The sequence below is a fragment of the Cricetulus griseus genome (assembly GCF_003668045.3).
Source record: "Cricetulus griseus strain 17A/GY chromosome 1 unlocalized genomic scaffold, alternate assembly CriGri-PICRH-1.0 chr1_1, whole genome shotgun sequence".
In the NCBI taxonomy this organism is placed as follows: Eukaryota; Metazoa; Chordata; class Mammalia; order Rodentia; family Cricetidae; genus Cricetulus; species Cricetulus griseus.
In genome coordinates, this window is record NW_023276807.1 from 233,289,203 (window position 1) to 233,315,528 (window position 26,326).

A 26,326-nucleotide genomic window follows, 5' to 3' on the forward strand; every position below is an offset into this window, starting at 1 on the left:
TATGGCCTGAGGTCCTTGACATGTCCGTGCCCATGTCAACAACATGAATTTACTCAGGGCTTCCTTGCCTCCCCCACCAATGAGTATATAGATTGTGACCGAATGCTTCTGGCTTACAGCCGTGTTACCAAAGGGCACATGGGAAACTAAAAATCTTTTATGATACTTTGCTTGTCACTATTTTATTTTTCTTCACTTTACAGACTTTATTGTTTTTAAAGTTTATAATTGTGGTGGTTTATTTTTTGTCACAAACTAGGGTCCCTCCACCAAATTGACCAGTGGGCATGTGGATGAAGCATTTTCTTGATTGGTAATTATTTAAGAAAGCCTAACCCACCATGGGTGGTACCATCCCTGAGCAGCTGGGTCTGGGGTGTATAGCTATGGAAGGTAGCTATGGGACGCTGCATCTGCTTCCATCAGTTACTGGATGATAGCTCTCTGATGACAATTAGGGTACTCACTAATCTGACTACAGGAGAAGGCCAGTTCAGGCACCCTTTCCACTATTGCTAGGAGTCTTAGCTGGGGTCATCCTTGTAGATTCCTGGGAGTTTCCTTGGTGTCAGGTTTCTACCCGACACCAAAATGCTCTGATCTCAAAATGCCCCAGCCACCCCCTATCAAGACATCTTTCATTACTTTCCCCTTTTTTGTTTGCCCTCAACCCAGATAAGTACTGGGCCAAGCACCAGAGAGGGAGGAAGGATTTACAAGCCAGGGGCTCAAGGGGACCCACAGAGACAACTAACCTGGCCCCTTAGGAGCTCATGGACACTGGATCCACAGCTAAAGAGTCCTCATGGGCCCGACCTAGGTGCTCTCCATATGTGTGACTGTTGCATAGCTTGTTCTGCTTGTGAGACTCTTAGCAGTGCGAGCAGGGCCTGTCCCTGATGTTTTGGCAGGCTTTGGGGAACCTATTCCTCATAGTGGGGTTGCCTTACCAAGCCTTAATGTGAGGGAAAGAGTTTAGTCCAACCTCAGCTTGATATACCATGCTTTGTTGACATCCATGGGAGGCCTGCCCCTTTCTGAACAGAAACAGAGGAGTGAATTTAGGTGTGTGTGTACACAGGGGAGGTGCGGGGAGGGGAGGGGAGGGGAGGGGAGGAGGGAGAGGATGTAAGATAATAAGAAAGGAAGGTAGCTAAGCAAGGTGGGAAGAGCAAGCCAGCAGGCAGCATTCCTCTATGGTTTCTGCCCCAGTTCCTGTCTCTCCATGCCTGCTTCAAGTACCTGACAGGGCTGCTGAGGTTGGACTGTAGACTGTGAGCCAAATAAACCCCTTTCCTCCCCAAGTGGACTTTCCTCCTGGTGTTGGTCACAGCAACAGAAAGTCCTCAGTAATTCTGTTTTTTATATCCTCACACTTGGATTCAACTGTGATGTGAAACAGCTAATTTATTTCCACATAGTACATAAAATTAATAAATAGCATGTCAAATTAGAAGCAGTCAGAGAGATTTACTGTTTTTTAAATTCTTAGATGAGGGACAAGGGTAAAAACAATTCTTAGTTGAGCTATGGACTTCCTAGAGACTTTACACAGGGCTTGCTCCAACACCAAGTAAAATCTCCCTAAGTTTTAGTGCAGTAATTAATTACTCTTTTCTGTATTTATTCATAATTTCTTCCTCCTCATTTCAATACACCCACATTTTGAGTCATTCAGCAAATGGCTGCCACACAATGCCCAACCCGGGTTCCTGCAGCAGGATTTGTCCTTCTCTTCATGGCCAGTAATTTGGAAGAATGTTGCTCAGTTTTGATTTGCCTGCCGTTTTCTCATGTTGGAAATGATTCAGTTCTTGTTAAGAATGTGCAGAAGTGATGATGTGTCTACCCTAGCATTGCATGAGAAATCCTACTGTGTGAAACCAGTGGAGCTCAGTATTGGCAACATTGGTTTTGACCACATGGTTAGAGTGCACTCTTGCAGTCTCTCAGTGTTGTTGTGAAATATTACTTTAACTGTGTAAAGGTGTGTTACATTTGTTTCTGTTGTAGAATATTACTTTAACTATATGAAGGTGTGTTACATTTGTTTATGTTGTGGACTATCACGTTAACTATGTAAAGATGTGTTACTTTTGTTTATGCTGCATTTGTTTTATTATGTAAAGATGTGTTGCTGTTTTACTTTGTCTGCCTAAGGACAACTGATTGGTCTAATAAAAAGCTGAATAGCCAATAGCTAGGCAGAGAAAGGTTAGGCAGGGCTGGTGTGCAGAGAGGATTAATAGGAGAAAAAATCTAGGTTTGAGAGGGAGATGCCAGCAGCCACCAGCCAGCCAAACTTGGAAGAAGTAGGAAAAGTAGGACATACAGAATGAAAAAAAGGTAAAATGTCTCGAGGCAAAATGTAGAAACAGGTTAAATTATAATAAGTCTCTGTGTCATGATTTGGGAGCAGGTTGGTGGCCCAAAAGAAAGCCTACTATACAGTGTTATGTTTGTGTTTTTTGTTGGTGTTTTTGTCATTTATGATGTCTTGTGGGAAGATATTTGAGTGTATACAGACAGCTAGTTTCTCCTCACAACTTTACCATCTATTGAGTCTTGCCTGCCACAATGGTGATGACTTCCAAATGTCGAATTTCTCTATTCTTTAGTAGCAGGCTTTTTTAAAATTTATTTTTATTTTATGTGCATTAGTGTTTTGCCTGGATTATGTCTGGTGAAGGTGTTAGAAGCTCTGGAACTGGAGTTACAGATGGCTGTGAGCTGCCATGTGATGCTGGGAATGAAACCTGGGTCCTTTGGAAGAGTAGCCAGTGCTCTTAACTGCTGAGCCGTGTCTCCAGCCAGTAGCAGGGTTCTTACCTTGAGGTCCCTACTGTGTGACAATTGCTCTGGAGGAGGGGTGCAGCGTAGGTGAGGTTTTTCACAGGATCACTAGGGTAGTCTTTTTTTTTTCATCTATCACTTTCTTAGTTTCTCATTGAAACATGTCCATTAGAGCAACGAAAGAATCCCTGTGTGTTTGGCATCTGCTTCTGGTCTCTGGATCTCATGTGTAGTGGGCCACAGTACCTGGGAGGTGAAGGAAGGCAGAGCTGCATATTCCCAGTTCATGTTGTGAAATGTTGCTCTTCTTGCCTATAGCTTGTGAATTATGAAATCTTGATGTGTGTATTTCTCATTTTTCTCAGTGAACCAGCATTTTTATCTCTGTGAAGCTTTCAAAAGTCAAATAGTTTGTCCCATAATAAAAGTTAATAAAACTTTAACTTAAAAAGGATTTTGCTACCAGTAGTGACACTTTTTCTTTTTATTGTGAGCTATGAGTTCTTGAGAAGGTAAGTTTCTTGTGAAAGGTTAATTGGCACCTCACCTGAAATGTGTTTTTTTTATAAGAAAGCATCCCAAGTCCTCCTGTGCCAGTTTGTTGTTTGAGTTTTGATAGCTCAGAAACTATGGTTACCCCATTCTGACTCAGGGGCACTGAAGTCACCTTGATTCATTCAATAACAAGAAATAAATAAATACAAGATGATGGTCAGTATCATAGAAGAAAATAAAAATATTAGCAGTAATTGTTTTGAAGGATTATTCATGAACTGATCTTTGTCTTATAATGGGGATAATTATCTTTAGTCTATTATTAGATCCTAATCTTATTTCCTTATAATCGTTCATAGATACCTGAAGAAAGTAACCCTTTGTTATACAGTACAAAGTTCAACAATTTACTGAAAAAAAATCCTGACTAAGAAATTCCTGCTTTCTCTTTGATATTTGGAAAATGAATAATGTGGTACTTCAGAAATTTCTCTGGCTATTGGATGGGGCCAGGGTAGTGGGGGTGGGGGGTGGTAGGGAGTGGTTAGCTCTTTTTTGAGTTAGTCACTAAAAGGAAAATTAAATTTAAGGAAAAAAAAGGTCATTGTAAGTAAAGATAGTGATTTTCTAGTAGCTTGTGTACAGGGGGAAATTACACAAGTTCACTGTCACTAAAGGACTATACACGAAGCAACTGATAGCAGGAGATGTTGCAAATGCTGTATTTTAATAGGCTTCCATAGGGAACTGAGCAGCTCGGACTCTCAGAGAAGATATCTGAGGGATAAAGATGGGCTGAACTAGGGGAGGGATAGAAAGGGGTGAGTTGAGAAATATTTTGATCTCTTGTTTATTTATTTATTTTGACAAGGGTAGACCATGCTGGCCTTCACTTGTCTTCCTCTTACCTTAGTCTCCTGTGTCCTGGGATGTCAGGCTAGTCACCATGCTGGATAAGTTCAAGTTCAATTAAGGATATTGGATTATCAGAATATGGAGATAAATTGAATCTGGGAGATGATACAACTTTTGGATCCTATCATAGATGAATGGTATTCCCATTTTATTAAGATATGCTGGGTAGGTTTTTGTTTTGTTTTTTGACACAACAAAAAACTTGATTACTCCATTTCTAAAGTCATTTGGGAAGAGGGAACTTGAATTGCTTTCATCAGATTGTCAAGTCTGTGGACATTTTCTTGGTTAATAATTGAGGTGGGAGGGTCCAGTCCACTGCAGGTGTTGCCACCCTGGGCAGGTTGTTTGAGTTGTAAAAGAAAATCCCTAAACAAGCTATGGAGAGCAAATCAGTAAGCAGCGTTCTGTGTGGTTATTGCTTCGAGTCCCTGCCTTGATTGTCTTTCTTGAATTTCCTCAGTAATAGATGGTTACCTGGGAGTTGAAAGACTTTCTTTCTCAGTTGCTTTTGGTCATGGTGTTTATCACAGCATGAAAGGCAAACTAGGACAGAAATGAAGCAGACTGGGGGGGGGGGATGGGCTTAGTGTTGTACAGGGGCATAGGGGGTGCCATGGGGTCTGGTTGCAGACATCCATGCAGTACAACCATGTGGATCTGAAGCTTGGGAGAGCTTGGGATTGGAAAGCCATTAGCGTAGGAAAGGTGGCTGGATTGTGAGACGGAGATTCCTTGGAAGTAATGCAAGCAGCTGTAGAGAAAAAGCCATGGAATGTGAGTGTAATTCTGGACCCACGTTTAACAAAAAAACAGAGCAGAGAGTTATTCGAAGCCAAAGGTGAATTTAAGGAGTGGCAATATATAGTTAGCAGCATTAATGCTTATGTTGCATGCAAAGAAATGTGAATTAGATTTTACTTTAAAGTCGACTTTCAAGGATTTTGATGTAAACGTTCGTGTTCAGGACCTGTCAGTTGAAGGAGAGGCTTTACCCTTTTCTGGTCCAATTATCATTTACTCTCTATTTCCCTCCATTATGAATTTTCCTAAATCCATGGGGATACAGTATTCATCAATCCAGTCAACCAAAGTGTAATGTTGTCAGCATTGGCCATCACCCGAAAACAGAATTTGTTTTAATGGCTCATTTGCAAACATCATGGTCTTCAAGCTTCCCTACCTAGATTTTGAGCCTCACAAGACACTTACGGAATAGAGAAGCCAAACAGTTGCCTTTGTTTCTCTTCTCTAATTAGGGAACCTATTTCCTTGTTTAATTATATTACCCATTCATAGATAACTGTTAGTTGTCTATTTCATTGGCTATGTAATCTAAAATGTAATGTTGTAAAGAAAAAAACCCTAGAGATCATTTCTGATTCTTCATTTAACAGATGAATAAACAGGCACAAAGAGGTAAATATCATTTGCCCAAGATCAGATAGGCAGAGAAAACAAGATTGAATCCACCTGTCCTGATTCCCAGTCTCCCTAACAAGAAACACGGTTAGTGCCGGTGCAAGTACAATTAGGTCACGCTCTGCTGCCCTCGGAGTTCTCATTTTGCCTTTGTATTTCTTGGAAATAGTGTGCTGTTCGAGCTGCCACAGAAGGCAGGACACTGGTTTTGGAAGGCTTGGAGAAAGCAGAGAGAAACGTGCTTCCAGTATTGAACAACTTGCTGGAGAACCGGGAGATGCAGCTTGAAGATGGGCGCTTCCTGATGTCTGCCGAACGCTACGACAAGCTTCTCCAAGTAAGAAAGCAAGCCAGCTGCTGGCCTCTGCTTCCAGAGTGCCATGTGAAACGCTACGGAGGAATTAGGACATGTTCAGGTGGTCCTTCTCTTTGGCAAACTGCTAAAGTAAATCCCAAGTTTACAAATTCAAAAGGCTGGTCCATCAAAAGGCTGCAAAGACCTTCCTAATTTATACTAGTGTTTTCCTTTTTCTTTGACCAGCTTAATAGCTATTCTTCTCTTCCCCATTTTTCTCCTTTGTTACTTCTTTCTTTTAGACAGTGCCTAGCATCTGGGATAAAAAGCTAAATAAAGTCCAGTTTTGTTTTTAGATCTACTCATTAAGTATGTATACAGTGTCCTGCCTGCATGCATGCCTGCAGGCCAGAAAAGGGCACCAGATCTCATTACAGATGGTTATGAGTCACTATGTGGTTGCTGGGAATTGAACTCAGGATCTCTGGAAGAGCAGCCAGTGCTCCCAACCACTGAGCTGTCTCTCCAGCCTCAAAGTCCAGTTCTAAAACTCAGGAAATGCAATTCAGTAGGGACTGACAGATATGAATTGGATGTCTAAAAGACTCTGGGGTTCAATTCCCAACATACATGTGACAGCTCACAACTGTCTCCAACTCCAGTCCCAGGAGATATGAGTCTCTCTTCTGGCCTCCAGTTGCACATACGTTGCCTAGACATTCATGCAGGCAAACACTCACACATATAAAATAAAATTAAAGATAAGTATATATAAAATAATAAATGACGCTCCAAGCCACCAGCGTTTTCTGCCTGCCACTGAAATTGACTCTGCTCCCATCCCTGCTCTCCACTTTATCCTCAACATGATAGAGCAGCACAGATTCTCTTTGGTCTTAATAATAAAAGCTCACAGTCGGCTTTCTGAGCATGAAAGCTGAAGCAGAGAAGCCAAATGGCCAGCCACTAGATTTCTTACCTCTAACAATGCTTACACCAAAGGGGAGATCCTGTCCTCAGACTGCACCCTCAGGCTGACTGTGTCAGACTGCTCTGAGCTCCTGTCTCCTCCCAGCCACATCACTCCCGTCTCCACCTCCCTAGTGCTGGGATTAAAGGTGTGGGTCTGTCTAGCTGCTTCCTCTCGTACTGTCCTCCAGCAACTACTGTTTGGAAGGCTTCTTCCACAGTCTAGACACTACATGGGTGTTTCTTGTTCCTGGAGAGGTCCCCCCCACCAAGCATTTGCTTGCCTCACTCCTACAACCCGTTCAAGTCTTGAGTAAATGTTACATTGTCAATGAAGTGAAACTTGATGCTCTTACTTAACTTGCATTCTATCCGCATGCTCCTGAAACTTGAGTTTTCCCTGCAGCACTCTGTGGCTTACTTATGTTTTTGTTTTACTGTCTGCTGGCTACTAGAGTACAAATTTTAAAATGGAGTTTTCCGCACCCTTTGAAGAATGTTTGGCATGTGGTCAGTGTTCATTGACTGTTTGTTGAAAGAGTAGTAAATGTCATCAATGATAATGACACAAACATATACAAAGAGCCATCATATGTATGCTGGGAATTGAACCAGGATCTTCTGGAGAACCTGCCCCAGCTCTTAACAACTTAGCCAAAGAGAGATCTTTGAAGGCTTTAGCAGTGAGGCAAGAATTGACATGAAGCTTCATCCTTGGTCATTGATTGAGCATGAGGTGCAGTACGCTGGCTCTCTCAGCAGCGGCTGCAGCCTTTGCAGGCACTTCCTCTACATCAACACTCTGGGACCTGAAGTCTTTCTCACACTTTTATTGATCAAAGGCTGCAACATATACTGCTTATTGTGTATGCAACATATACTGCATTCATGTGTGAATGCAGGCACATACATGCTACATTGTATGTATGAAGGTCAGAGGTCAACCTTGGATGTTGGTCTTCACCTTCCACGTTGTTTGAGAAAGGTTCTTTAGAAAGATTAGCTTCACGAGTTAGACTGGTAGCCTCTACAGCTTCCAAGAATTCTTTTGTCTTCACCTCTCATCTCCCAGAAGGAGCCTTTGGATAACAGATGCTAATGCCATGTGTCTGGTTTTTACATGGGTACTGGAGATTAATTCAGGTCCCCACACACTGCAAGTACTTTTGCCCACAGAGCCATGTCTCCATCTCCATGCCTTATACTTCTTGATCTTGCTCTGAAACTGCTAACATGGGCCTGGAACACACTAACTGCTGAATGATAGATGTTGATGCTGGAGGGTCTCTGATTGAATGGATGCTCTGCCTAATTCCTGTACTTGGAATCTTTCTCTGTAACCCACCTTGCAACATTTTAGCACTCTGTTCTTTATCATCTATGGCAGTACCTGGATGGTGCTGAGTTAGTGCAATAGCCATTTTCTTCTAGATATATCTAAAAATGATCTAATTGTAATACAACTAGAAGATAATTGTGGATTTAATCAATAAGAAAAAATTTGTACCTTCATGTTATAGTTTGTTCAGTGAAATAAAGTCAAAGTTTTATATAGTTTGTCTTTAAGCAAAGGTAGATATTGTGTAGAATACTTTTCTCTACCCTAACCCTACCCTAACCCTTTCCTCTACCCTAACCCTAACCCTCTTTCCAATTATAAAATAATTGCTACTAGAGATTTTTAGTTTTAGTAAAGGATTTAGAAAAAATATTACTAAAGCACAGAACTTCTTTTAATGCATATGTATTACTTCATAACAAAAGCTTGGTATATTCTTTATTCTCATAGTAGACTTCTGTACAGAGTTATTGAATATATTATTGCTTTGGATAGGAACTTGGGACATGGGAGGTGCAAGGACTTTAGCACATGAGGCATGCTTCTCTGGATCTGATCTACATTATCAAACTGGGGGCGGGGGTGGGGGGGGTCTCCACTTGTATCTCAAGTCAGATCTGGCCACTCACCCTCACTAAGCCATTCAAAAGAACAAAACTAAACAGTGGATGTAGAAAAGGGAGGTTTATTCATGTGGCCGCACTGGGAAGAGTAACAAAGAGATCCAGCAGACCCCTCAAGTCCTTCATCACGGGGGTCCTGAGGTGAGAGAGGACCAAGGATGGGTTCATCTATATCAGTGGTCCTCATCCTTTTGGTCACAACACCCTTTTTTTTTGGGGGGGGGCTCCGATGTCCCTTCCACCGGGCTTGCCTATACCCATCAGAATACTTTTACATTTTGTAGCAGCAGCAAAATTATAGTTATGAAATAGCAACAAAAATAATTTTAATGGTCAGGGATCAGCACAGCATGAGGAACTGTATTAAAGGGTCACAGCCCTGGGAAGGTTGAGAACCTCTGTTCTAAGCAGTCCTGGTCAAAGTGTGGTCCCGCCCACCATTGTTGATCATTGCCTAGGCTTCAGTCTCATCTTGTAAAGTGGTCTGAGAAATTGTTAGAACTGTGTGAAATCTCTTCCACAGAGACAGTTTCCCCCTCTGACTGGGACCCTTTCTTTCTCCTAGAGTGAGATCACTGGTAGAATTCTTATTTCTTTTGGGGTTCATTATTTCAATCTGATAGTCCGATTGACAGATATAGTGTCTTATTAAGAGTAGCTTAATTTCTTGTCAAACAGGTTACACATGTACCCTCAAACTCACATTGCATGTACCATACATACTTTTCTCTCTCTCATCTCTATCTCTATCTCTCTTATTTCTGTCATTGATTTCATTAATATAATGCTAGTAAAATTTTATTATTATAGAAATAACTAGTTTGTGTAAATTTCATATTCTGATTATCTGTGTTTTGAGGCTCTCAGGCAAGTCTGGATCCAAACACTTGTTTTCTAGCGTATGTGGCAGAGTGTCTTGGGGTTGTTCTATTAATGTATGATTTTTTATTTCAATTATTTTAAAAATTCACAAAATCAACAGACTTTTTCCTATTATGTACTGGAGGGAGTAAGTCCTCCAGATCTTAGATTTAGCATGAAGCAATCTTTTTAGGAGTAAAGGCACAATATAGAATGATAGAAGCTTGTAAATCATATAGTCAAGTGACACTAAAGGGGTTCCTAATGAGCAGGGATCAGAAAAGGATCTGTTTTTACAAAGTTGTAATGTTGAGCTTTGAATGTTTGTGCTCACCCCATGCAAATGGAAGTCTCCTCCACAGCAGCTGATGGAAGTCTCCTCCACAGCAGCTGCAGCTGCATTGGTGATGCATGCTGTCTTTACAGAGCTGCAGTTGTTGGCTGGGTTGTAGAAGGTGAGGTTACTGAGACTGGGAGAGTCAGATACACTGATGACAGAAGGTGTTGAATGCCATATTAAACATTTCTGCACTATCATATTGCTGTACCCTCAGAAGATCTACTCAAAGCTGTGGGCTTTCCCCTTAAAATGTATATGTGCACATTTCTATAGACTTTGTAGGACACCAGGATTTGTGTGTGGCCGTGACGAGCCACTGATGGAGTTAGATAGGGACGGAAGGCACATTTACCAGGTGTCTGCCATGAATGTTCACATATGTTCTCATATTTAGTTTTTATGACACTCAGTCATGTCAATTACATTATTTCCACATTATAGGTAAGAGAATTGAGGCTCCAGGGGTAAAGTCACATATATTTTTGGTAGTTGAGCTAGAGTTTGTAACAGATAGCTGAGTTAGGATCTACTACAACTCCAACACTTAACCTGTTGCTATTCCTAGGTTTGTCTTTGGACCATGGTGTAGTAGACAACTCCATTGACTTCTATTTTGTTCAGTCATCTGTATTGTGACTAATTACATGAGAAATTTGTGGGATGGTAAATATGAAATTCTGGAAGATGAAATGAGAAAAGTAAGCTTTTAAAAACTGGTATTATTAGTTATATGCCTTAATAGAAATATACCTGTAAGTATAATTGTCTGTTTAAGGTCTATGGGGAATCTCTACTCTGGTGATAGTCTTTTCTTCTACGTCTAGCTTTGTGATCTCTGCTCTCTGGCCCCCTCCTTCCTGTAGTCTCTGTTCTCTGGCCCCCTCCTTCCTGTAGTCTTTGCTCTCTGGCTCCCTCCTTCCTGAGGTCTCTGCTCTCTGACCCCCTCCTTCCATGTCATGGACTAGAGCTTGGCAGTCTATCTTGGGATCTTTTGTTCTGGGGGTGTGAGCTATATTTCCTGCTCAGCACAGGTCTACAGGCTGTGAATTTTCCCTGACATCTGGATCCTGATTTATTTTGCTGCATTCCTCTTGGCTTAGTTTTGAGAGTGTTCTTAAATACACTTCTCTCAGCAGTCAGGGTATGGTTGGTTCCTTGTCCTGGCAGCTCTTGTATCTGTGTCACCTGTTCTTGTGGCTGTAATCTGCATCACTTATTCTCATCTCTTTCTTCCCTAGGATCACACTAAAGAGGAGTTGGATGCTTGGAAGATTGTCCGGGTTAGTGAACATTTCCGAGTGATTGCCTTGGGCTTGCCAGTGCCCAAGTACCCTGGGAATCCATTAGACCCCCCTCTCCGTTCTCGATTTCAAGCCAGAGATATTTATTTTCTACCCTTCAGGGTAAGTATGTCAAGGACATAGTGCTTGGAATGGTTTTTATCTATAACAAAAAATTCAATTCTATATCAATGTTAACATTTTTATATTTGTATTTTATTTTATGTGTATTTTTGCCTACATGTATGTCTGTGCACCACTCATATCCTTGGTAACTGTGGAGGCTAGATGAGGGCATCTGGTCCCCTGGAACTGGATAGACAGTTGTGAGCTGCCATCTTGGTGCTGGGAGTTGAATGCGGGTTCTCTGGAATAGCAGCTAATGCTCTGGATTGCTAATTTCTCTCCAGCCCCCTGATTTCTTTTCTTCATTGAAAATGTTTTTTACATACAATATATTCTGATCATTGTTTCCCTCCCCCATCTACTCCCAGAGCTTCCCCACACTTCTAACTCCACAACTTGTTTCTTCCTCTTTAGAAAACAATCAGGCAAATAAAAATAAAAATTATAAAAACATACATATAAAAACCCATAACCTATAAAAACACAAAATTAGAAATCACAACATACAAGCAAAAGACTAGTGAGATTTAAAAACAAACAAAGCAATCCTAGACACAAAGCCTACAAACATTCCATTGAGTTTGTTTTGTGTTGTTCATCTATTGCTGGACATGTGAATTGGTTTTGAGCTGGGCCTGTCTGTAAGTGTGGTTTGTATACCCAGTGAGACTCCAGTGGAGAAACCAAGATTTCCTTTGTGAGCAGTTGTCAATTAGAGACAGTTCCTGGGTTAGAGCTGGGAGCTCATGTCCCTCTACTTCTCTCAGCTCTTTGACCCATCTGGCTGAGATCTGTGTGGTCCCTGTAGACATGCTGCCTCAGTCTGGCTGTTTTCATATGTTCACCTATCATATCGATTCAGAAGGCTTTGCTTCCTTAGTGTCCTCCATCCCCTCTGGCTCTTCCAACCTTTCCCTCTCTTTCTCCACATAGCTCCTGAGCCCTGAGTGGTGGGGTTTGCTGGAGACGTCCCATTTAGGACTGTCTAGTTATGGGTCTCTGCGTTAGTTCCCAACTGCTGCAGGAGGAAGCTTCACTGATGACGGCTGAGCATGGGCATAGCAAAATGTTGCTAGGAATCTTTTTCTTATTTTTTAGGTGTATGAAATTATATAAAAAAGAAAAGTCAGATTTCCTGTGGTGTTCACAGTGTTCATTTTGAACCCCCTGACTATTTTAAAGACTGCCTTTGCTTTTATTAAATGGAATGTATTGTGAAATGATTGCTACCTAATTAAAAGTTTAGTTTGTATTTACAAAACATTTGTGTTTCATCCATTGCATTCATTATTAATCAGTTGTATATGTTTCTGTTATTTAGGACCAACTAAATCTATTATATTCAGTTGGAGCCAATGTTTCTGCTGAGAAGTAAGTATACTTTATAAATATAGGATGAGTAAACACTTAATTTAAAATTTAAATTTGTTGTTAAACTAAGAACTTGTTTACCAGTTTTTGTTGGGTCTTCATAGAGGCTTTACAAAGGCCTGCTCATTGGGATGAGTCCAGAAGGGTGAGTAGGCCTCTCCAGACAGGGAGAGGATGAGTAAGGGTTCTATGGACTGAAACAGAGGAGCATGAGACTTAAGAGTGTGTGCTCTCCTCTCAGGGAACAGAACGCTATACAGTGAGGCCTTAGGTTAAAGCTTTAGAAAGGTGAGGATGAAGCTCATATGATAGATTTGGACCAGGTTGTGAAAATCTTATATATTGTGAAAACATCTACATAACTAATCAGCTTCTGGAGTTTTAATGGAATATTATATAAACCATTGTTCTTTAAAAATTAATAGTATATTTCATCTTCTTTAGATAAATGAAATCAGCCCAACTATTTTATGCTTAACATACATTTTATATGTTAAAATTATTGAAATAAAATTTAAAATCTGTTCCCTTCTAGGGTTTCTCAGCTTTTGTCCTTTGCTACAACTCTCTGCTCCCAAGAATCCTCTACACTTGGGCTTCCAGACTTTCCTTTAGATAGTTTACCAGCGGCAGTTCAAATCCTGGCAAGTATAAAATAAAGTAATGGCAGATGCGTATACTCAGATGCGGCAAAGACAAATGTAAAGCTCATCACTGGGGATTAGTCACTTGAGTTGTCTTGTCATTTTCTTCTATAAAAGGCCTGAGATTGATGTATATAGTGGAACAAACTGTACAGAGACAGTGGCATGCTAAGTCTCTGGAGAGCTTATAGTTTTGAAGAAGGGAAAGGTAGAAATGCAAGTCCCATAGAGGAAAGGCAGCTTCAGGCTGATCAAATTAGAGGTATACTATTGGGAAACAGATGCTGAACTGACCCAGCCTGAGGCAAGGGAGATGAACTTTCCCACCCCAGCACCAAGCTAGTCTTTGGTTAGTGGTTATCCTAAAGAACACAAATTCTTAGGTGCTGGCAGGTCTCCCAACTTGTGAAAAGAGATGGCTCCAGGAATCTGTGTAAGCAAGACTTTTAATAACTGTGAGAAGGAAGGAAGCTGGGCCATGCATAGACAACATATGAGCAGATCTGAATACATTTGCAGTTATTTCCCCAAAGCATGTGGTGTCCTGTCTGGAGTGATGGGAAAGCCTTTAGGGCAGAGGGCACACACAAAATGTTCAGCCTCAGATGGGCCTGGAATGTTTGCAGAACGAGAACAAGTTGTATCATTAGAACTGAGTGTTTGTGGTAGAGACAGAGGTTAGAACCCTACCATGAATTATTTTGTTGATGAGTAATCCTGCCTGGATTTTATGGTGAGGGAGGAGTGGCCCACCAGAGGTTGTGAAGTAGGTGGAGTGTGGACTGATCATTTTTATGTCAGATGAAGATAGTTTGCAGCAGCTTAGAGAGTAGAGAGATCTTGGATGCATGGCAATGAATTTGAGGTGGCTGTTGAAACATTGAGCAAGACCCTGCCGAGAAGGCATTGTGTGTAACAAGACTCCTATTTTTAAATGTTTCTTGCTTTCCTCTATTTGCAGTTAGTCAGACAGCTAGCTTTTTTACATATTGTTTACATTGGTGTGTCTATCCTTAATACTTCTTGTTTACCAAATTAGATGTATCTCTTAATTTTTCCTCAGTAATTTTTATTTTGAAAATTCCCTATTCTGAAAAGGGTCACTTTTAAAATTTCAAAACAAGTGCCCATTATCTGTTTAATGAGAAGTCCCTGTTGTTAACATGAACCCTGCTAACGCATATACCCCCCCACCCACAATTTTTTCTGAGCTACTTGAAAGTAAATGCAATACTCTCTGAATGTGTGACCTCCAAGAATTGGAGCACCCTGTATGTCCAGACCATTCTTAACACACTCCATATCATGTTGACAGCAATTCAGTAAAATAATTTAATAGATAGGCCATATGGAGATCTTCTGTTTGCTCTTGGCGGTAACTCTTTGAATGGTGTGAACAGACTTCATATTATGATATGATTTGGGTGAAGAATTTGAGGCTAATGAACCCCTTTTAGCTTTGTAGTTATAATTGAGAGGCTTGCTGGATATAGAGAAGATGAACTAGATTGGGAATAAAGGCTGGAAATGCAGAGCCTGGTGACTAGAATGGGGAGGTGTGTTCTCTTGCAGATGTTTTGGATCCCATATACCATAGGGTCATATGGTAGATAACTAAAGGCTTTGGTCTAGAGCTCAAGAAAGAGGCAAGAACTAGATAAAGATGCACGGGGGGCAGCAATATAGATGAAAGATGGGAGTGAGTGGCATTGCACAGGGATATGGTATAAGATAGGAAAAGATGAAATTGCTGCCTTTTGTACATTGCTGGAAGATATTTTTTATGCTTTTGGGAAAGTAAACTTTAGCAGTATATGTATATTTCAGATAAACTTTCTGTGATTGAGATGTTGCTGACCTCTATACATGTCTGTTCCTAAATAGAATTCCTTCCCTATGATGTCAATTGAACATGCAATCCAGTGGCTGTATCCGTACACGATTTTACTGGGACAAGAAGGCAAGATGGCTGTGGAAGGTGTTTTAAAAGTGAGTATCCGTTTCTCTTCCCTTCCCAGCCTCTTCACTTCACTTTCCTTTCCATCTTCCCGCTTTTTCTATACCCCTCTCATTTTTCTTTACTCATCTTTTTTCCTTCCTTTGTCTTCCTTTCTTTCTTCTTGCCAGAAGCAAGAAAGCAGTTGTGAGAAGCAAGCACTCGTGTGTGGGTATAGCTAGGGGATTTGATACATGGAGCAAATAATCAAACACAATAGAACAAAAGGATGAATATATTGATTGTAATGGGAGTTACAGGTCTCACTTTTTGAGAAGGGTTATCAACGTAGAAAGTGGAAGACATGAAAGAACCCTGAGGTACTAGATTGGAAATGGAGATGATTGTGAATCATGCTTTTATTTCATTGCATATATATCAGTGTTACCTTTTCCTAGGAAGACATGAACAAAAAGACATGGTCTTTTTGCACCAGAGAATAAACAGCAGACTAAAGAAGTGATTCCAACCAAGTCTAGTTTGGTGCATCAAAGAATTGACTCGAGGTTACTTACTGGAGCCGGAGAATTTATAGTTGGCCCCACTATGTTCTCAGGTGTGGGGCCTGTGTGTGTAGTGCAGGGCCTTGTGAGCACCTTGCATGTGCCTAGTGAGAGAGATGCTTACACACTGCTTGGTGACCCTGCTCTCCCTTCCATGAGGGAATGTCAACGGGCATTCTTGTGAATGTCTCATGCTGGTAAACAGAGCTGCTCTGGTTTCAACATGGCAGTGGCTGTATCATGGCTGGAGGATAACATTACACAATGTGTGAAAAGTAGATATGTAACAAAAACTTGTGTGCGTGCGTGTGTGTTTACACATTTCTCAGCTCTGTAGTCTAACAGGATCTAAAACCCATGATCACACCAACTGCCGGGATGTCTAAATCCCATGTTCACTAAAAGGATCTAATTCCTGAGAAATAGGGCTGAGCTGAAGATTAGATCAAGAAACAGAAGATGAGATCAAGGGGATTTTTAGCAAATGATGTTAGCATACCAAAACCATGGAAGAGCTTTCTGGTTTGAACATTAAAAATAAATAGTAATTGATGATAATCTGCTGTATAAAATAGGTCTCTATAAAGTCCACACTGATTAAAACAATTAGAATATGGAGGACAAGTAGCTCTCTCCTTGTCACTATACAATATTTACCTATAAATACAGAAAAAAAATATATAAGCTGAAAAATCGCTATTAAGCCATCATCAGATTGATGGTTGACTTAATAATTATAAAGTTTTGTGTGTGTGTGTGTGTGTGTGTGTGTGTGTGTGTGTGTGTGTATACTTCTGTAACTGGGCATTAATGTCATCTCAGAATATCTTGCAAAATACTTAGTTGACTACAATAGGAAAGTGATATCTTTATAGTCACCATCTACGTGACCAGGCAGAACAAACTGACATTGGCATTGTGTACTTCTCAAGTGTTGTGCTTGCAAGAGTTCATCATTTGTCAGGAGTCCCGTTGAGAGTTGAGGATATGAAGAGGTATAGTTATAGTCCTGGGTCAAGGGGCACTTTACAGAAGAAAGACCTATGTTTTAAAAACTCTTCAGGCCATGAAAGACAACTGCAAAACTGTTGTTTAGTCTCTGGTTTGAAGGAGACTAAAAAGTGACAGTAACTAAATGCAGCATTTCTTCCTGCATAGACATTTGGTCACAGGAACAAGTGAAATTGTTGGCACAGTTGAGAATGCTTACATGGTTATGAATTGGATAGTGTGGTTGTATAAATTCATTTTCTAATTTAGCAACTTAGTGTTTAAATTTGCTCGAGTTCTTGCTTTCAGGGAATGGAGAACTGTAATGTTTAAGAGTAGGGACCATCCTATCTTTAGCTTGCTCTTAAATTGTTAAGAAAAAGAATCAGTTGATTGTGTGTGTGCATGTATGTGGAATAGTAGGGGGGCCAAAACATTCTAGAATGCTAACAAGGAATTTGAGTGAAGGGGAAATAGAATTTTTTGTACAATTTTATCTTGCAGTTTTCCTGTAAGTTTGAAATGACTTCAAAATTAAAAAGTAAATGTCTAACATTTGAAAATTAATTTTTAAGAAAAATATATAATGTAATACAAAGTTAAAATTTACAATTTAAATTCACAGCTTAGAATGTATTTATGTAACTATGCAGAGTTTTTACAATTTTCAAATAGTTTTAATATCTTCTGCTTTTTTCCTCTGGTGTAGTGTTACCATTTAAACTCATGTTTTCATTTTTGTCAGAAGTCACTGATAATACTTGGGACATGGTTTTCTTTTAAAATATGTATAGCATAGTTTTCTCATTGTATGGTTAAAATGTGAGTTCTAAAAGGCCAAACTCCCCTATGATGTTTTGCCTCCCAAGGTTCATATGCTTGAATACTTGATCCCTAGTTAGTGGGACTGTGTGGGAGGATTAGAAAGTGTGGCTGGGTTGGAAGATGTGTTTCTGTGAGGGCAGGGCTCAGGATTTCAGAGGACTCAAGCCATTCCCAGTCAGCTCTCTGCTCTTGCTTTTGGATCCAGGTGTGACTCTGAGCTGTTGCTTCAGCTGTCTGCTGTCATACCTTTGCTCTCTTCTCATAAACTCTAGCCCTTTGGAGCCTCAAGCTCAAAATAAACCTCTCCAGTGCCTGGCCATAATATTTTATCACAGCAATAGAAAACTAAGACCCCCTGTCTCCAGAGTTACTTCTCCCCCATCCATGGTTCCTCTGTACTTTCCTGGTTTGTGTGTCTGCTTTAATTTCTGTACTCAATCCTGAACATTCAGAGCTAGAATCCCAAGTAAGAGAACATGAAATGTGTGTCTTTCTGGGTCTTGGGTACCTTGGAATATTTTCTAGTAAAGACAGGATCTCACTATGTTCCCCTGGCTGGTCTGGAACTTGCAATGTAGACCAGGCTGGCATCAAACTCACAGAGATCTGCCTGCCTCCATCTCCCAAGTGCCGAAGTAGGGAAAGTGTTCATTGGTTGAGTCGGGAAGCCGCCACATTTGACTGTAGTTAGTTCACTCCAAGGCTTACCCTTTGAACTGGAAAAGGAATGTGAGCATCTCTGTGAATCAATACCTGAACCTGATTGACACCAGTCACCGAAGCAGAGGAGGTGGTGTTTGTGATCAAAGCTGAAGCTTCAGGGAGGCTGCGTTCCCTCGGTGCAGCGTGCATGCCTTGGGAAGACGGTGGCACTTGAAGGAAGAAGAGAGGACACTGGCACTGGAAATTCTGGTGAAATGAAGCCATGTGAAGTATTGTGTGGCACAACTGGGGGGAAATCTTTACTGTGTAGATAATTTAGTGATAGCAAAGGTCTTCTTCTTCTTTTTTTTTTTTAATAGAGAAAGCCCATTGATGTGTTCCTGATTCTAGTTTAAAAACAAACTATATAAAGTCATAAATACTTTGGTGGTGTTTTTCTTTTTAAAATGGTCTAACTATGTAGCCCTGTCAGTCAGTATTGAGACCAGGCTGGCCTTGACAAGATCTGCCTCCCTCTTGGAAGTACTAGAGCTGCTTTACAGAGCTTGCCCTTCGTTCTGGCCTTCATGATAAGGGAAGCAGAAATATGGTTAAAGGTTCATATTATAAACAGAAATATTCTGACTCTGATAGTAGGCATTGGAATTACTCAGCTAAGCAAAGAAAAAGTGTTACTGGTTGTCACCTTAATTATCTCAGGCACAAGTTGAATCTCAAGCAGGTGTAGCTCAGCTGAACCTACAGAGCTCCTCTTGTTCACACTGCCCTTCTCTACACATGTGAGTGTCAAATGCCTTAGCAGTGGAGCTGCAGCTCTGTTATCTGTTTTTGGCACTCTGACTAATTTGCTACTTTAGGTTTTTCTCTCTTTTCTAAGTATATCTTAAGCTAATGTTCCATGTGTGAATGTTATTCTCAAATAGTTTTGATAAGAAATGTGAAAGTTAACTACAAAGGGTTATAATAAAGGAGTAGACATATCTGTTCTAATACAACAGACCAAGAAGGGGGTATATTTTCTCTCATAGATATCCTAGAAATTGGTGAGTAGTTGCCTTTGAATTGTATGTCCATTTGAATTTTGACCTAATCACTTAATAAGACCACATTTTAAAAGAAAACCTATTACTCGATGAAAATGCAGTCAGCTAAAATTCTGAATACTTTTCTTTTTTCCTGAACCAGCTATAGAAATGGCTGGAATGACTTCATTCCCCAGATGGTGCTTGTCACATGACACTCCTGTTCTTAGAACATCTCTGTAGCCATGGCATCACTTCTAGCTCTAGTTAAGACTCTGAGAGAAAATACTTTCATTCTCATCTCGCCATGCTTTGAGGATGGCACTGCTGGTGGGGGCTCAGGAACAGATGCAGCCAAGCTTGTTGGCACTCAGACCTATTTAAGTAGGGCTCCATTATGACAATGGCTAAATTAGTAGGTTCCCTTGGAGACTGAGAAGAGTGTGCCACTCTGGTTCATTGATAATATAGTCTGAACCATCTCTCTCTCTCTGAAACTTGGAAAGATCTTGAATTTAGTGTTTTTATCTAGTTCAACAAACATTAATTGAGCATCCATTATTTGGCAAATAATTGTCTACGTAGTCAATTCCAGGGCTGCAGAAACAGATGCTCTCTGATCGCTCCCCTTGGAGAATTTATAGTCTGGTTAGGGCAACAGATACACTAGCAACATTTTAGTACAGTGATTTAATAACACTGTGGCTAAAAGATGAATGGCTCTGGTAAAAAGCATTGGTTCAGTGACAAATAAGAATGGAATAGAAATAAGAAATGTCTCAGAGATGGGACAATAGATGTTGCTAGGCTATAAAAAAATACTAGGGTGAGTTGGAGGGCTGTTCTGGAATATTATTTAACCATGTAAAGGTGTGCTACATTTGTTTGTGCTGCACTTATTTAATGATGTAAGGTGTGTTACATTTGTTTGTGCCGTATTTGTTTAATTATGTAATGATGTGGCCTGCCTAAGGTAGCACCTGATTGGTCTAATAAAAAGCTGAACAGCCAATAGCTAGGCAGGAGAGGGATAGGCCAGGCTGGCAGGCAGAGAGAATAGGATGAGAAATCTAGGCTTCAGAGAGAAGAGATGAGGAGGAGGCAGCAAGGGAGAAAGAGAAGGAGATGCTTGGGACCAGCAAGGCAGCCACCAGCTAGCAAAACAGTAAGAGTAAGACATTTGTTTGTGCCGTATTTGTTTAATTATGTAATGATGTGGCCTGCCTAAGGTAGCACCTGATTGGTCTAATAAAAAGCTGAACAGCCAATAGCTAGGCAGGAGAGGGATAGGCCAGGCTGGCAGGCAGAGAGAATAGGATGAGAAATCTAGGCTTCAGAGAGAAGAGATGAGGAGGAGGCAGCAAGGGAGAAAGAGAAGGAGATGCTTGGGACCAGCAAGGCAGCCACCAGCTAGCAAAACAGTAAGAGTAAGACATAGAGAAAAAATATATAAAAGCCCCAAGGCAAAACATAGATGAAGAGAAACAGATTAATCTAAGTTAAAGAAAAAAAATAAGCTAGCCAGAAACAAGCATAGGCTAAGGCCGAGCATTCATAACTACTAAGTCATGATTTGGGAGCTGGGTGGTAGCCTAAAGAAAATGTTTGGTACAGAGGACTGAGCAAAAGTGAGAGCTCTAGAGAAATGATTGGAAAAGTGAGTTGATGGAGATGCTGTCAGTTCACATGAGAAAGTAGAGAAGGGAAATGTTTGTGAGGAGAGAAGACACTTTTCTTTACAAGGGGATCTTTCTGACCTTGAGGTTTCTAGGTGGGTTTGTCCAGCAGGTTTCTAAGTTGTAGACATATATCCCCATATTTCTAGAGATCTTTTGATATTAAAGATGAATTGTTGGGGCCTGCCTGGAGGTGCAGGGAATGGGGTAGAGCCTGCCAGCGAGGTTTCTGGCAGGAGATTCCCAGGCAGTGAATTGGGTTTGCCATCTTGGGATACCATGACTGTCTGGGGACCTTTTGCCCATGTCAGGAGAACATTCAGAGAGAAAAAACAAAACAACACAAAACAAAACCAAAAAGGTAACTGCTTGGGGATCATTACTGTATGAGCATTAGTTGAATTCATGGAGATGCATGAAATAGGCTCTGGGAGCAAGTAGAAAGAGAAAAACTGGATGGATACTGAATCCTGGAAACTGTCATTTAAGGATTAAGGTGAGAAGTCTGGAATGTTGGGGAGAAAGCAGAGGAAGTCAGTTAATAAATTGTTGTATTCAGTTGAGAAATTATGGGGCCTTTGACCAGCTGTGAGGTTGGTAAGAGGTAAATGGATTTAGGTTGTTTGCAGGATGATCTGTTAAAGGCCTGGTTACAGGGCTCAGTCAAGTAATCAAGGGCAATTACAAGCTTTTTGGATTGTGGAATTTTATTATGAAGTTGGGGATGGAGAGACTGCAGGAGATCACAGTCTTGTGGCTGTCCATGTTTGACTGTGGTACATGTTAGATAACCACGTGGAGATGTCAAAGGGCTGTGGCAAAACAGGAAGCGTTTCACAGATTGGAAAAAGGAAAAAAAATAGGAGTTATGAAAATAGATGATTTGTAAAATTATATATCTGGATAAGAGGGTTATTTTTCAAAATAAGAAAGGAAATAGCCACTGGTGGTGGCACATAATATAAACCCAGCACTTGGGAGGCAGAGGCAGGCGAATCTGAGTCTGAGGCTAGCCTGGTCTACAGAGTGAGTTTCAGGACAGCCAGGGCTACACAGAGAAACCCTGTCTTGAAAAACAAACAAAAAAGAGGTTTTTTGTTTAACTGCACCTAGAAACATCAAATTTAAAAAGATCCCATTCCATGGTGATTCTGGTATCCAAACATCACCTTATCACTTCCTCACACTAACAGACATTAGCTTTTCACTTTTTCAGTCTAGGATTAATGAATGTTTTTGATGTCTGTCTTTTACTTCTCAACCTATCCTGTATTCTTTTGCGTGGGTTTGAACACATTAATAATAAACTCAGAATTAACCAATAATGCATTGGTGTCAAAATAGGGTAAGGAATCCAATTGGTGTCATTTAATCAAGAGCAAGCCCAGATTTGAATTAACTTCTCTCTACCTGTGCCTTGCATTGTCTTTCTGTCTGTTGTATGAGTCTGAATCTGTGCCTACCTGAATGTTGTCTTGTGAATCTGTTCCTGTGTCTGCCCACATCTGTTTCTAACAAAGGATTTTGCTTTCTTTTATTGAACAGTACAGGAAAGCATCACATCAGGGGAGGAATGAAGGGCATTTTCCATAATCTTTCACAGAGTTTTACAAAGGGTGAAGTCATTGACTCCAGCTAACCCCAGTGCACTCAGATAACAGCCTTACAGACATCATTGTGAACAGACTTAACAACCTATATCCATGGTTTATTCAACATTTGTGGTAGATGGTCATTTTACAAGGCCATGTCCAGCCTATTTTCTGTTTCCAGCAGATGATTATAGCATTTGTACAAATACATGTGTAGTACCTTGGGCCAGGGATATAGACGAGTACATAATTTAGGGTTGTAGCTATGCATAGCTTATGTTGTAGAAGTTGATTATGTGGGAGCTCCAAGGCAAGTAAGGTTGGTAGGTTAAAGGTAGGTTAAAACAAACAGGCTGAGTACAAAGTGGTCTAGAAGTCTTAAATGACTTCAAGGTGTGTTCATGAACACCTGGCTGTGAGGCTCAGCAAGAGTTAGAATCTCTTAGAATGTAAGAGGCATCTTTACCATAAAGTATACCATTTCTTTTAGTTGATAACTTTTATTAAATGGTCCTCTCCTGATGTGAGAAAATTAAGGAGAACTTTAGAAATAGACTGAGAAGGAAGGAGATGGTAAGGAGTTTGTGAAATTGGCAGTAGTTTATGGATTTACCAAGAGCAGTGTTAGTAAAGTGGGAATATAAGCCACAATCAGTAGACCTAAGAGCAACCCAGAGGCAATGAAGATGGAGCAGGATGCCTGTTAGTAAAGTGTGTTTGTGAGCTGATGCAAGAGACGGTGGGGCTCTACAGGGATGTAAATCCACAAAATGTGTTTCTTCTGACAGGACAGATGGAGAAACAGACAGAAAGACATCTTTATAAGAACAAAGGCCAAAGTTTGTGGGGTACATGGGCTGTATGGCTTGGGTAAGGAGAGGGGGAGATTTCTAGGGCATCATTGCTTTGGACTGATGTAAGAACATCTTGTTATTTTGAATCATAGAATGATGGAATTGTCATAATTTGAAATGGAAAAGATTTATCTTCCTATCACTTAAGGTAGAACTCCTTTTTTATTGAACAAGCAGGAAAAGATTTTGATGAAAAATAGATGAGTTTTTTTTAAGTTTATTTTTTAGGTTTATGAAGATTTTGCTTGCATGTATGACTGTGCACCACATGTATGCCTGGTATCTGTAGAGACCAGAAAAAGGCCCTGGATCCCCAGAACTGGAGTTAGAGATGGTTGTTAGCTGCCATGTGGGTGCTGGGAGCTGAACTCAAGTCCTCGCCATCCCTCAAAGCATAGATGATTTTGAGAATGAAAATTTTCCATTTGTGTTTCTATTTAACCACTGACTATGGCCCCATGTGGGGATCTGGAGATTGTAGAGTGTGAGTCAAATAGACCCATGATATTTTCCCAGAGGACTGCATGTTCTGAAGGCTCTATTGTGAGAGCAGAGTGCCAGCTAAATTGCCCCCTGAGACCCACTAGATGAGCTCCCACTGTTGGCTCCTTGAGAGAGTAGCAGTGGTTTGATCAGCTATTGACAGGAAAATAGCCCCACAGGAACAGGACCACGTACTTGGTTAGTAGCTAATGAACAAGGTCTCGAGAATTTCTCTTCATGCTCTACAGCCTAGAAACAGGAAGAGAGTGGATCATTTAGTGCAGTGCTTCTCAACCTTCCTAACGCTGTGACCCTTTAATACAGTTCCTCATGTTGTGCTGACCCCCAGCCATAAAATTTTTGTTGTCACTTCATAACTGTAGTTTCAACTCTTATGAATCATAAAGTAAATATCTATGTTTTCCAATGGTAGTAGGTGACCCCTATGAAAGGGTTCTTTGACCCCCAGGTTGAGAACTGCTGATTGGGTGTTAGAGGAGGAATATGGTTGCCTTACAGACTAACATCAGTGTGATATATTTTATTACAAACCACAGTGCAGTTAATATCCTCCTAGAGAAAGTGTCCCAGAAAATGGTATTTCTATTTAAATGAAGCTCAGAGTTCATAGAAAAATCATCAAGTTTTATGTCAATCATCCCTTTCTAAGATGAAATGAATCATGTCTCTCATTTTCCAGAATTACCTTTCAGATTAGCAGTCCTCTAAGTGGTAGTTCACCTTGCAAGTTGAGTTTCTCTGCTATCTGAAGTGTAATCTAGCCTACTATGCTTACTCTACTGAAACATTTCACCTAGTATTACCATAAGGGTATATCCAGTACAGCAAATGGTTGAGAACAGTTGTGTTCACTTTTGGAATATGCGTGCTCTGAGATAAACCCTTCATCAACTTAGAAAATGTCCTATAGCTGGGAAAACACATCGTTAATTTCACCTATTTGTTTTCTGGAGATTAACAGCTGCTTGATTTGATTCAGATGAATTTCAGTCCTTGCCTGTGCCTTGCTGTGCCTTGCCTGTGCCTCTCTGTTGAATCTCCCCGAAACAGTGTCATTCTCTATGAAACTCATCCTTGTTGTTGCATTATGGAAAGCAGTTTTCACCACACTGTTTGTATGCTGTGTGGATGATGTAAAGCATTGGGCTTCCATTTTTATGGTAGCACAAATAGATAATTTTTTCCTTAGGTTTCTGGAAAGGAATGATTGTCTGTGGGGTTTAAATCTCCAGAATGAAGACTTTAGCTGAGCTGTGTGTTGAACATGGTTTTCTTCTGAAAACTATTTTCTGGGCATGTATGGTGTTTTTCAGTATCAGATGGTTGTTCATCCATTGATTGCATCTCTCTCATTATAGTGATAGTGTCCTGCAATGATTGCAAGTTTTCTGTTTGTATTTTTAAAAACCCTTTTTCCTATTGAACATACTTTAAGCGTGAGTTTTAATTAATTTTCAGTTAATATTTCTGTTTTCAATGTATCTGTTTTCTGAATGCATTTTTAATATAGTAGCTGGTGTAAGGGGATGCAGTCGGTGTTAGAATGTTAAAAACTGGCTCACATCAAGAAACAACCAATGGTTCTGGCCCTTTAAGCCCAATTCCACAAGACAGAACTGTACAGTATAGACAGAACCCTGCCAGATGCTGTGCAAGGCTGATTGTTGTAATTTATTTTAGTTATGCTATCCACACAAAGGGACTGCTGAATGGTGTCTGAGCTCTCTTTCCTCAATTTAGGGAACACGATAACTTTGTGCTGGTTTCAGTAGTCCTCAAACGTATGCCTGTTTCACTTAGGTGTTTTCTAGAGCTGAATCATCCCTTTCCAGCAGATTGTAATGTTTTGTCACCTTTAATTATTGTTTAAGTGGAATGATATTAGTAAATAGTCTCATTCACTTTAAGCCTCTGCTTGTATAAATAATATGGGATGGTTTCAGTTCTAATGAGATAGAATTTTGGATACTTAACATTAATTCTGAAGTGAAATGTAAATTACATGTCTTTCTGGTAACTTACAGCGCTTTGAGCTCCAAGGTTCTGGAAACTCCCTGCTCCCTAAAGAGATTATAAGAGTGGAGAGGATGACTGACAACTGCATCTCCCAAGCTCACGTGACAATCCAAGTGGCAGGAAAAGAAGTAACCATTAAGGTACTTCATCACAGGTTTATTCATCCTAAAATCTGTCTCATTCTGGCCACTTCTGTGGCCTAAGTTAGGCTT

The 26,326-nt window shown here is 40.4% G+C and overlaps 1 protein-coding gene across 2 annotated transcripts in view; it reads left to right on the forward strand.

Moving 5' to 3' along the window:
- Vwa8 (von Willebrand factor A domain containing 8) overlaps nucleotides 1-26,326 on the forward strand; it is a 330,350-nt gene that overhangs the window by 73,048 nt on the left and 230,976 nt on the right. For both annotated transcript variants that reach the window (XM_027390074.2, XM_027390075.2), the window contains exons 5-10: nucleotides 5,795-5,962; nucleotides 11,291-11,455; nucleotides 12,780-12,829; nucleotides 13,365-13,473; nucleotides 15,358-15,462; nucleotides 26,123-26,254. In XM_027390074.2, coding sequence (XP_027245875.1) covers nucleotides 5,795-5,962; nucleotides 11,291-11,455; nucleotides 12,780-12,829; nucleotides 13,365-13,473; nucleotides 15,358-15,462; nucleotides 26,123-26,254 — 729 coding nt within the window. The remainder of the gene's footprint in view (nucleotides 1-5,794; nucleotides 5,963-11,290; nucleotides 11,456-12,779; nucleotides 12,830-13,364; nucleotides 13,474-15,357; nucleotides 15,463-26,122; nucleotides 26,255-26,326) is intronic.